General features: G+C 35.7%; 1 protein-coding gene across 1 annotated transcript in view; it reads right to left on the reverse strand.

Moving 5' to 3' along the window:
• The window catches only part of AHR (aryl hydrocarbon receptor), a 47,977-nt gene that overhangs the window by 33,465 nt on the left and 742 nt on the right, over window positions 1–13,770 (reverse strand). Inside the window, exon 2 of the mRNA XM_024767051.1 lies at window positions 3,276–3,463. Within this exon, the coding sequence (XP_024622819.1) occupies window positions 3,276–3,463 (188 nt within the window). The remainder of the gene's footprint in view (window positions 1–3,275; window positions 3,464–13,770) is intronic.

Here is a 13,770-nt window from a genome sequence, read left to right on the forward strand (position 1 = left end):
TAGATTTGGGAATCGCTTTTACTTGAGGTATTGAACAGGATACACATCTATTCATGAAATATATATATATAGAGAGAGAGAGACAGAGAGAGACAGAGAGAGACAGAGAGACAGAGAGAGAGAGACAGAGAGAGAGAGGGAGACTGCTTTTTACATTAAATATACATATATTAATGTATGTGTATGCATGTGTGTAAGCATATACACATACTCACACACACAGAGACAGCCTAGAAAGCAGTAAGTATGTTAATACTGAAATGGCACACTGGCTATTCTCCAAGCAGCTTCAATTCTACTCCACTGCTTCTAAACAGGGAAAAACCCATATATTTTTTTTCTCTTTTTAACATATAATTTGATTTCCCATTATAGAGGAGCAGGAAACGAAAAGGCAAAATGATCATGTCAATACATCTTAACCAGAGTCAAGGAATAGTGCCTCCCTGGCTTCTCGACTATAAACCCTCTAAGGACAGAGACCACATCTTACATGTCACGGAACCCTCCATCATAAGGTCAAACAGCACAGCATGTGAATAAATGCTGAAGATCAGGACTGCATCCCAAGAAGCTGGGATTGACCTTGGGGTTACAATCTACAACGGGGGCTCCCAAACTTGCCACACCATCAGAGTGTATGATTCCATTCGTCTAGGGTAGGGCCCAAGATTTGGCATTTCTAACAAACGGCCAGGTGACATTAATGCTGACTGTCTAGGGTCTATACTTTGAGAATCACAGATCTAGGGAAAAGTTCTCAGGATTTTGCTATATATATATGGTTCCCAGAAAAGAGAAGTAACTGAGATATGGTCAACAAAAACAACAGAGGGAATGTGGAAACCTAGTTCTAGCTTGATGACAAAATAAATATACAGCTGATACATACACATATACACATACATACACACACACACACACACACACACACACACACACACCACTGAACATCACGTGACTCACCTAGAAGATGAAGGGTCTGGTATACATGAAGATTGAAAATTCAAAGGCTTTTTATATAGATCAGAGAAAACATAAGCGTCTACTATGAATACTTAAATATATAATCTTCCCTGAAGTTATTATCCTCAAATCAGTGTATATTGCCCAGATCACAATGGTTAAACTATACAATTTTTTTTAAACATCTTTATTGGAGTATAATTGCTTTAAAATGGTGTGTTAGTTTCTGCTTTATAACAAACTGAATCAGCTATACATATACATATATCCCCATATCCCCTTCCTCTTGCATCTGCCTCCCACCCTCCCTATCCCACCCCTGTAGGTGGTCACAAAGCACCAAGCTGATCTCCCTGTGCTATATGGCTGCTTCCCACTAGCTATTTTACATTTGGTAGTGTATATATGTCCATGCCACTCTCTCACTTCGTCCCAGCTTCCCCTTCCCCTCCCTGTGTCCTCAAGTCCATTCTCTACGTCTGCGTCTTTATTCCTGTCCTGCCCCTAGGTTCTTCAGAACCTTTTTTTTTTTTTTCCTAGATTCCATATATATGTGTTAGCATATGGTATTTGTTTTTCTCTTTCTGACTTACTCCACTCTGTATGACAGTCTCTAGGTCCATCCACCTCACTACAAATAACTCAATTTCGTTTCTTTGTATAGCTGAGTAATATTCCATTGTATATATGTGCCACATCTTCTTTATCTATTCATCTGTCGATGGACACTTAGGCTGCTTCCATGTCCCAGCTATTGTAAATAGAGCTGCAATGAACAGTGTGGTACGTGACTCTTCTTGAATTATGGTTTTCTCAGGGTAGGAGCAACAAAAAGCCAAGCAACTTCGTAATTGGATTATATTAATCATTTAGTCGAGCAGTTTTTGACCAAGAATCAGAAACCCAAGGAGTACATCTATTGCTTTAGTCTGCAGTCACTGAAGGCATTTATTACTGTACTACAGCTTTGTGGTAGTCCATTATTCTCCTTTTCCTTTTTGGCTCTTCAAAAACTTGAAGACTTAAGCTCGTACATGATCTTGTGTTTTGCTATCCTTTTTATTGTAAAATGCAAATATTTTAAGGGATATTTTGACTCTAAATATGATAAAAGAATTTCTCACCTAAAAAAAAAAACTGTATAATTTTTAATCCAAAATGAAGAACATACAGCATGCAAACAAACCAATAAATAAAAAAGACGCTCAGACTAAACACAGCAAACCATCTAAACATAGACCTACAGGGAAGTAACTGTTCTGCAATATTCTACACACAAACCGCAAATTCAAGTATCTGTAAATATGTCAAGGGCAGCAGTAGCAGCATCATCTGACAGTTAGTAAGAAGAGCAAAATCTCTGGCGACACCAAAACCTACTGAATAAGAACCCTTCGCCTTATCAGGGTCCCTATGTGATTTATGAGCACGTTAAAGTTTAAGAGCACTGACATGTCACCGAGATTTTATCATTAATTCTTTACTACTATGGGTAAAATGACATGGTATATTTAAAAGACGGAACAGTTCCTAAAAAATCTATTTCTGACATATAAACAGACCAAAAGAGAAATCGAGGAATTATTTTACATGAGAAGACACACTGAAGCATTATTTTCAAACAAAAACTTCCATTTAAAATAATTTATGACTATGATATACCATGCAATTAAAGTGTAACAAACATCACCTAGCTCAAATCCCTAGCTTAAAGCAGAGTAAACTGATGCTAACATGTTCAAGTCAAATAGTTGTCAGTGGCACAATGGAGACTGAAATCCAACTCTACTGACTCCAGTGACAAAATGCTCTTTCCAATGGAAAAAAATTTTTAATTACATTTTCCTGGAGCAAACATATAGTTAATATAAAGCAGTAGAAGTATAACTTTGAAAGGATAAACAAAATGATGTATCTGTGAAACATATTGAAGGAAATCCAGCAAAAATATATCATAGTAGTTAATATGTGTTTTATTCTTTCCAGTAAAAAAAAAAAAGACCTTAAAAAATTGAGTAGAAAGGAGAAGAACCAGAAAGTGTCCTTCTTAATATGAGTGTTACTATTTTCAAAGAATGACACCACATATTATTTAAGTGGAAGCATATGTTTGATGCATCAATCTGGAAAACTGATTTCAGAAATATTAAAAATTTGGCTTTGCTACCTAAGTTTTACTATCCAGCAATAAACAGAACTTTTTCACGTAAGGCTAATTTTTGCACTTTTCAACACAGAAGCAGAAACAGCCGTATTCAACGTAAGTATTTTGTAAGCGACTGTAGAAAAATTAAACCCTTCTGTCTTACCATCAAAGAAGCTCTTGGCTCTTAGATAACTGACACTGAGCCTAAGAACTGAAAGTTTGTCCAGCTTATTAACAACATCTTGTGGAAAAGGCAGCAGGCTGGCCAAACGGTCCAATTCCGTATTAAGTCGGTCTCTATGCCGCTTTGAAGGATTCGACTTGATTCCTTCAGCTGGGACTGGCTTGACACTAAAAAACAAACAAAATTCCATAAAATACATTAAAATCTATAAAGAAAAAATTTTGATCACATTATAACATCTCCTCAACTATTTTTCTAACAAAACAAACATCTAAAATCTACTTCAAGTTTACATAAATCCTTTCAAACTGCTCCCTTCATATCTTAATTAAGAAAAACAAGGGAATGGGTAAACTCCTTCATAATGTTTTATTAAAAACGTATGAACCCATCACAGGAAAATGCTGAGTACCTCTTATATACCTCATACATTTGTGGTACATGATTCCCAATTAACAAATCTATTAGGAGTTTTTCCCCTTCAAACACATCTATTGTTAGGGGGAAGAAAGAAATCTGCAGTAAATTATGTGAAAATTATGCCTCCTTTGCTATCTTCCACAAAAATCATCTTAGCATCATTTATGTTGCAAATAAATAGGAGTGACCCTAAATAAAAAGCTGTTCTTCATCATCCTCAGCCTCCTATATTTAACACTTTCCTGTCAGTGACAACGTCTCAAAGCCATTGTGGCAACTCCACAGGGTCCTCCAGCCATCTAATGGGGTCCTCCGATATTAAGGCGAGAAAAACTTTGACTTTAGTTATTGATATTTGTCGATTGTGACAAATATTAGAGGTTAACTGTTTACCAGCAATTGCCCGCAAATTTTGCTTTTATGACTGGCCAGTAATCCTTCTTAATTATTAGCCATCATTGTTTGTGTCTCAATTAGAAAATCCAATGAAATCCCAACATTTAGCATGATTTTCATCTGAGAAAAATGATACTTATAGTTAGGAGTAGAACTTGAGTTCAGAAATGAGAAACTGAACTTCACACAAAAGCCTTAGCCAGGATTTCATAACAGAAATTCATTAAAGTGGATTTACAGATCATCAGACACCTAATGTTGAAATATAAAAAGAGAAGATATCAAAAAAACAAACAGGGGCTTCCCTGGTGGCGCAGTGGTTGAGAGTCTGCCTGCCAATGCACTGGACACGGGTTCGAGCCCTGGTCTGGGAGGATCCCACATGCCGCGAAGCAACTGGGCCGTGAACCACAATTACTGAGCCTGCGCGTCTGGAGACTGTGCTCTGCAACAAGCGAGGCCGCGATAGTGAGAGGCCCGCGCACCGCGATGAAGAGTGGCCCCCACTTGTCACAACTAGAGAAAGCCCTCACACAGAAACGGAGATCCAGCGCAGCCATAAATAAATTAATTAATTAATTAAAAAAAAAACAAAGTAATTTTTAGATCATGTCTCTGTACCCTACCGTTTGCCAGAAAAATAAAGAATTAGCTGGAGCATTCTTATGATGAAGACTTTTTTCCTCCAGTTTTACTGAGAAGACAAAGACATTTTTGATAATTCAAATTAATTACATCTGAAAGAGTGGAAATTGGCTTGAGTATAATGCTGTTAATTTGATTCAATCAAAACATTTCTCGACAACATGTTTTCAATGTTATATGAACATGAAGAAGTAATACTTTATGCAAAAAGATAATAGAAAGTAATATGAAAACTTAACAGGCTTTTTTCAATGTCCCTACCCAGTAATTTCTTCAGAACTTGTCTATTTCTATTTTTTTCTATTGCAGTTCATGTTATTTCTACAAAAAATAAGAGTAAGAAACTGATAAAGTGGCATATATACAAAATAAGTCAGTAGATACTTCCTCTAGACTATGCATGTAACTACATACTTAACAGAAATTGGTGACTATTTCTCTAGCTATTTTCCCTGGTCACGTGTATAATCAAATTCAAGTCACACCTAATTACTGCATCTCTCCAAGTAATCAACTGAATCTCAACTTTTACCTATAATGCATGTCTACCTCATTGAATAATTGTCTGACTAATCACCTGTGAAAGCAAATATTTATTTGCTCCTATGTCCTGGGTGGTCCAGGAAAACATTCTTCTCCTATATACTCAAAAAGTGTGACAGGAGCTGAGTTCAGCGAGCAACTGCTTGAAAAAAGATTTTTATAGAAAAGGTGGTATCTGAGCTACATCTTGAAAGGTGAACAGGATTTCAGGAGGCGGCATAACTGAGGAAAGGTGAACTGTGAGAGGGCCTATCTGTGAAGCACAGGGTAAAGAGAGAGAAGGGGAAGCTGGTTAGGGCCGCCTTCCTTCAGTAAATAGTGACCACCCACCACACGTGCCAAGCACAGAACACTGAGCAGTGAACCAGCTTCAAAGCGCTGCTCAATTAGATCACTTTACTGTAGAGTCTTCCCTGACCTACTCCCACTGGATTCCTCCCAGGTGACTACTGTACTTTATGCATCTTATGTAAATGCCTTAAGCACCATTCCATTAAGGAATATTCTGTGCAGACGGCATTTCCCGTAATTGAAAATAAAATCTAGTCGTGCACTCTTGGTAGCTTTCCAGTAATGATTATAAAACACTGGGGAGAAGACCGTAACACAAACATTGAAGCAAGACAAGCTGCTAGGACACAGAAAGAAATAACAATAACAGTAGGATAAAGAGGTGTAGAGGTGCTCCTCCATGTGAAATTGCTGCCCGTCTTGCGCTGGCTTTTCGCAGTAGTCAACCCTGCACTAGATGAGACTATTTCTATACACAATGCAAAACTGTCCACAGCTCTAATGCATTATTATGCACATTATGGAATATTTAGCTTGAGATTGAATTTCCTAAGTCAAGTGTTATGCAACCTATATTGCATATACTTGTTTGTTCTCTTATTACAATATCAACTTAATCATTTTGTATCTCCAGTGCTTAGCATAGTACTTGACACGGAGTGGACTCTCCATTAATGGCTGCTGATCAGAAGTGTCCAGAAAGGAAATGATTGCAGCCTGACCACAGGGAGTGATAGTGGGACGATAACAAGTAAGGCCTGGCTTGAGATTTTTAAACACAGCACTTTGTACCTACCACAAAGCTCCGTACATAGCCAGACTCAAGTGTTCAGTCAACTAAACTGACGTGCTGACTTCCTAGGTATAGGAAGTAAGGGAGAGAAAAACGGTGAGTGAGGAGAGGTTGCAAATGACTGGGATTCGTAACTTAGGATCACAACTATATTTCCTAATGGAAAGTATGCCAAACGAAGAAAGAAGAGACTTGAGGACAGACCTCTATGATGCCAACATTTAGGTATAACGTTGAGGAAAGGGCCGCGGGCAAAGAGTACGGAGGAGGAATGATAAGGCAGATAGGAAAAGAACCCAGGCAGAATATTTTGGAGGTCACAGAACAAAGTCAAATGCACCAAGTTATTAAGGAAAGTCGGGGCTGAGAAGTACCCACTGGACTTGGCATTTCGAATCCACTGTTGTTAAAGCTGAAGTGATAGAGTTGAGACACCTTTTCACCTATTTATGAGAAATATTCATAACTATTTTGTGAAAATACTTCATACTTATCCACACCTATTAACGATGCACCAAGTAATTAAAAAGAGAGAGTAATTCTACATCAGTTACACTTGAGTTATGCAGGTACTTTTACTTTCGTATTGTCTTTAAACCTATGCCAAAACATACTGCCAGCCATCTATTTAAACAAAAGTCTACATCTGAAATGTAAATAAGTGTCCCTGCAACATTGGATTTGGGATATCTGGAATTCAGACACCTCCTGAAATAGGGAGACTGTAGATGTCGATCAGGGAAAGGAACAATTTATTATTTTTTTAAACCTTAACCTCAAAAATCTTGTCCCAACCTGTAAATCAAAATTGTTGTGAAAGCAAGACTTTAGCTGACTGCATGCCATGCTCCTGTTTTAGAAGCCCTGCATGCCATACGTACTGGCAGTAACAAGCCCAATAGCATGTCCAGTGCCAGCTTGCATGCCCTCTTTAATACCTTTTTAATATCCCAGGCTAAAATGTCTCTTAGGCTCATCACTTGTGCTCAGGGTTTGAAACAAAGTTGAAAAACATAACAATCCAGTTTAATCATAAATTACTGTAATTGTAAATGTTTATATTTTTATGACATTTACCATAAAACCTCAAAATGACACGCAAAGACAAAGTTTCAGTAATCCTTAGATTAAGGTGGCATTTTCTAACGAAGATTACCTGTCACAGTACTGAGTTTTTTGCTCCATCGGCTTTTTCCTGTGGGTGACTTAATCTACTCTCACTGCTTCAGTCTACTTACCAGTAACTTGTTTATTTCCAGCCCCTGTACCTGAATGTCCTCACATTCATATTTTTCAGAAGTTGGGCACCGCTTCTCTGCATCTATTATGGTATGACTCTCATTCCAACAGCTAGGAAATTGAAGTATTTCTCGATAAATCTCTCTACCATACCACGTACACCCCATTAAGCCCAACTCTTAAACCCATTCATTCTTCATTTCCTCCCCATGGCTTCAGTGCATACTTATTTATCTCTGAATATAAATGCTGAATGTTTATCATCATAAATTGTATACTTAACGTGATATTGGAGAGGGGATCCGTGGCACAAATTAAGTCAAATTTCACTGTTACTCGGAATACAGCTGGATATTTTACTCCCCTATGCGAAGCAAAAAAATGTCTACAACAACTTCGGAGAATTCTGGCTGGCAGTTACTCGTAAGGAGTCTGAATTCTTCAGTCGCTCTCCTGCAGCCGCTCTACAACTGTGAGGGGTTCTTCCCTTTCCCTCTTTTGTTATGCTTAAGGAGTGGTGATGAGGTACAAATGGCATATAATCTTTAGCACAAGACTTTAACAATGAAAACTGGAACATGAAATATGCCCTAGAAATCACTGTTACTTCCAAAATCCTGGAAAAAATTCATTAAGAATGTTCCCTTTTTCCTCTTCTTTTTAAAATATACACTTTTTTTTTCTTTGTATTTCCCTTGGAACCCGCATAGAATACATCACTAAAACATGAAAAATTTTAACTGGTGGCCAATTGTTAAATTAGTAAATATTCTCAAATACCTACTATGTATATGGTACTAGGAAGCTCTGGTTGCTATAAAGACAAATAAAAGGTAGACCTATCTTTACAGAGCTTGTCTTTCTTACTAGGAGGAGATACATTCTATAACAAGCCAAAAATCAAACATAATGTATTGCTCAATAATGTAGATGCCATAAAAGTGATGCTGGAGAGCTCAGGAAGGTAAGAGCTCACATACAGGTAGAGTAATGGGGGAAGGTTTCATGGAAATGTGGTTTCTACATCAGGTCTTAAAGATAGGTAAATCACTTCCAGTTTCATGATGGCAGAGCACATGGCTTTCTGCAACTACCCTTCTCTCTGGAAGATCATGCCAAACGAGGAAAACAGAGATAGAAACACAAAATCTGTCTTGGATAAACCTAAGACACAGCTAAACCCAGATATAAATAATATGAAGATGAAAATTAGGTAAAAAGTGAAATCAATGACAACGGAGAACAGAAAAGAAAATGTAATCATAGTATATTACTTAACTCAGCAATAAACAATACTTACAGTTAAGGAAACACTGCATGTGAATTTAATCCAAAATTGTGATAAAATTATACTGGGAGGATGAGGAGAGATTAAATAGCACTAATAACCATAACTATCACAAGAAAACATCAACAGATAATGCCTACTATGCTAAACTTAAGATAACATTATACACATTATTGACTTTTTCAAGTGCATGTGTTATTTAAAACGGATACTTTTCAAAATAGTATTTCATTAAAAAGAAGGTAAAAGAGCAAACTGAAAAACAACTGAAAAACATAAGACAAAGAAAATCAGTATGTAAAGGACATCTCAAGTAGAAAAATCTGCAAATGTACTCACTATTATTCCACACATACAATCCCAACATAGAAGTTCCATTATCTACCCCATTTTTTTTTTGGCTTATGAAGTTGACAATTAATATTTTTAAAGCAAAAATGCAAGGATATAGGCACTCCTACAGACTACCAATAGGAATGGAAATTTTTTGCAGAGTAATTTGACAGCATGTTTCAGAGCATAATATTTGGCTCAACCGTAAAAGTATATCATATCTTTGTACCCAAATTTCCACTTACAGGAATTTTTCCTAAGGAATGAACTAAAAATTTACATAGAAATTCACATATCTCAAGGGTATTCTCTGAAGTACTAGTTGAAATATTTAAAGATTGGAAATAACAGAATTTCCGCCTCCAAATAAATTACAGAGCTTTAACAGAAGGGAGTACCATGCAGCCACTGAAAACAATGTTTTCAAGGAGGGGAGGTAGCTAGCACATCAATGAAAATAGGAGGAAAAGACTCTAAGAAGAAAGGGCATGAATGCAAGTATGGAGTCAAGCAAGCACAAATCATATATGGGCAAAGGGAAATAATTTATTCAGAACACTATTTGAGAAGAAACAGTGAGCGTTAAGGAAATCCCTAGTATGTGGGTGTACCATATGCATCACTGAACTTACCTGGGCAGCACTGCGAAGTTGGAATGAACGTAAGCTTTGGAGCCAAAAGACCTGGAATCTGATATTAAAACTCATCCTTTCATTTACTACCTAAAAAGTTTGAATCTGAACCTCAGGTCCCTATCTGGAAAGCTGAAATAATAATACCTTTTCATACTACTATTATAAAAATGAAATACAATGATGTCTGTAAAGCACTGTGCATGCTTATGTCACAATAAGTACTAACAAACAGTTTTTTGTTATATAAAACCAGTATGCAAAAATATCAATTTTAAAAGAAGAGTGGAAGTAGAAAGGTACTGTTGTTAAAGATTTGCATGGTACTAATTTCTAAGTAAGTGTCTAAATTATATGCACCAATAAGCATGTACTGTGTAAGTTTTTTCACCAGTGGAGTAGCACATTTCATTACCCACAATTGAGAATGCAATCATATACTGCCTCTTACTGTTTCACAGGAGAATTGATTGCTCTGTGATAATGTAAGCTGAAATTATTTAAAAATAGAATCTGTATTTCTGTTAGAAGTCTTTACAGCTTATAAAATACTCTTCTTCTGCTAATTTTAGTTGTGAGAGTGGCAATGTAGGTGTTGACTGCCTGCCTTATTGGTCAATCACTTGCCAAGACCTATACAAGTGAGAAAAGTAGACCTCATCTTTTAGTTTAGAGCTAGTGCTTTTTCAATTTTAGTTTAGAACTAGCGCTTTTTCAACTAGTGCTCACCGTTTCCTCTTTACACCATTTATTTGTATAAATGTTACCAATAACTAATCACTTTCACTTACTTATTTCATAGGTCCAATATGTGAGAGCCTTTATAGTCACTATGTATAAACTATCTGAACAAAGCTTATCTGAAAGAAAAACAACAGTGGAGAAACAATTATGTAACTAAAAATACCTATATTTTTATTTTAGAAGCTATTTAGGAAATTTTATCATAGTACATTTATATCAAACATTTTCAGTAAAGCATAATTTTATTCAACTAAGTAGGTATTGTATAAGTGAGGTTCATTAGGTTTAAATAGAATGAATAGCAATTTAGCAAACATAGCAAGGAAGACACTGCTTTTATACTAATGTTATTAGTGTGTTAGCAAAGTAAAAAGGGTCAACTAAGGCTGAGAAGTTATTTCTAACTCTGACACTTCATGATGGCTGGCTTGATCACCACCACTACTGATATCATTTTTAAGTGTAGATTTTCATTTACTCAACACCTATTATTTGCCAATATTCAGCATTAATTTTCTAAAAATATGGTAAATTGAAGTACCACTAAAAATTTTATGTATCAATAGAACTTAAAAACTACAAAAATACATCCAAAGTTATTATCACTAGGGGAAAAGAAACCCAGACTCTATTTAATTCAATAGTGTGCTTTTCACCTATCTTCATGCAGCAAAGTAATTAAAGAAACGTACAAAAAGGCTTTCATCTCCAAAGAAAATAAAACAAGAAGAGGATTTAAGTAAAAACAAATTGTTTTTTCTTTCTTTCTTTCTTTCTTTTTTTTTTTTGAGCAGGGTTATTTTAAGGAACACGTAAGGAAACAGTAGAACCTATTCCTAAGGGTATCTTTGAAAATTTCTTTAGGAACATGGATCAGATGCAAGGTTGCTTCATATCCTTTGATCTTCTAGCTTTCGTTACTCCGAAAAGAAAAGAAACATTTACTGAGTGTCTACTATGTACAAGATACTTTAGCGGGATTAAATTTAACACGTTTAAAATATATTTCGTACTAAGATAATTTTCAACGTTGGACTTTGCCACTAGGGGGCGTTGATCCCGTTTAATAAATTCCATTGAAGATTGGAAGAGCTTCAGGTTAAAAGTATGTCACACACTTGATTCCAAAATTTTATGGAATTGTATATTTAAATGGCCATCTTATTAACAGTCCTATAATTATGCTACAACATATTTTCTCTTTAAGATACAATGGCTGACTTAAGGGGTCAAAGTTAAATAGATCTCAGTAACATTTTCAGCTCAAACAAGATGAATTTTTCTGACAATGTGCCAACATATTATAGAGCCTGTTAGCCACAAACTAGTAATTTAACTAAAAAAACACATTAAACTTAATATTGGGTTTATGGCCCCATTCTTAAAATGGACTTTGATTAACTGCATTTTAAGTTAACCATTTTTTCATTCTGGTAAAAACAATCTATAAACAATTTCATGTGATTCTGTAAATGCCAGCACTAGGCTTTTCTTATGGAGCAGTGACCTTTTAAGGCATTTATATGATTAAAAGCAACGCATGATGCTCAATAAAGATCTGATAAACATTTATACTAACTAAATAAAATAAGGGTGAATGTAGAAACGCTTTAGTTGTATTGTATTAGAGATTATTAAATACAAATATACTAACATCTTAGAAAGTATATTAAAATGCTAATATAAAATAATAAAAGGTACATCTACGTAAATAAAATGTACAGTACTATGTTTAAAGGAAAAATCTTTAATAAAACATTAACGAGAAGCCAAAAATGTTAAACTTTATGATGAATAAAAATTAAAGCATTCTATTAAAGTCATCTAGGTCTTTCTGTAACACACTGACTGAAATGCAGTAACTTAAAAATCCATCAGGGGCATCTTCAGGTTATCTGACCATACACATAAAACCTATGATAACTCTATTATATATAATGCCAAGTATACCAGTGTATTAATAAATACATAGAAGCGTTTGTGAGGCCTCTCAATTTTAAATAACCACTAAGGACAAAGTCAAATTAGACAAATACATTTTTATATAAGAAACCACTGTATAAAATTTCAAGTATTGAAAACCAATGTCAACAGAACTGCCAAGACAAAAACTGCTGATTCGGCAGTATTCCTAATGTCGGCCACACTGCAGGATAAGTCTTCCAAATTTTAATCAGTCTATTTATAGATGAATATCCTCTGTTAATGCCAAGTCTAGATCTGAAGACCTATAATCACTGAAATTCTAAAAGGAAATTAAAACTCCAGAATAATTAAACTTTTAAACTGGTCTTAAATATTAATCTTAAACTGTTATTTTTCTGGTTTGGATTAGTGACCTAAATTAAGTTTTAAGTCAAATGCACACTTCTGATTTGTTCTGAGGAACTGTTTAATGTGTTCTGAAAGTTGTTTATGAAAGTTTGAAAAATGTGAAGTAAAATAACTCAGGGATAATAATTAGGAATAAACACATGAATACTGCCAATTCACAAAAGTAAATCTGTCTCAAGCACGGATTTTTCTTTTTTCTGAAAAAAAAAAAAAAGTATTTTCCATCTCACACAAATATCCCACCAAAACAAACAAACAAAAAATCTAAGTTTGTAATCTATCAGAGCTGACTAAACTTGGAAGTAGAGGGAGAAGGGAATTAGAGAAAGATGCTAAGAATGAAAACGTCTGTTTCAATAATTCCAGCTCCAAATCATTTACAGACCCAAAGTGATAAGAAAGCTCCCCAAAAAGGTGACTGAAAATACAAATCCGTTACTGTATTCTGGCTACTACACTCACTCAAAACTGCTACCATCTCTATACATTGTACCGATGCGTTCACGCTGAGCGCTACAAAATTACTGCCAAATAAGTAAAGAGTGCAACAGAAAGCCAGTTGCACCGGACTAAAAAATACCTTCAGAAACACTCATTCCCTTTCCTGCACGTGTTTAGCTCCTAAAAGCATCTCCCCCCATCAGGAGTGAGAATGGTGACCGTCCTCTAACCTAACCGAGGAGGATATTAAATGTGAAAGGGGATTTCAAGACGGGCTTAGGTTAACTAATCCACCAGCCAGCCCCACAGGGCAGACCAGAGCTGTCAACAAATTAGGACCACAGCACAGTGAACAGTGCTACAAATGGGTGGGGG

Source organism: Neophocaena asiaeorientalis, unplaced genomic scaffold (assembly GCF_003031525.2).
Source record: "Neophocaena asiaeorientalis asiaeorientalis breed wild unplaced genomic scaffold, Neophocaena_asiaeorientalis_V1.1 scaffold70, whole genome shotgun sequence".
Lineage (NCBI taxonomy): Eukaryota > Metazoa > Chordata > Mammalia > Artiodactyla > Phocoenidae > Neophocaena > Neophocaena asiaeorientalis.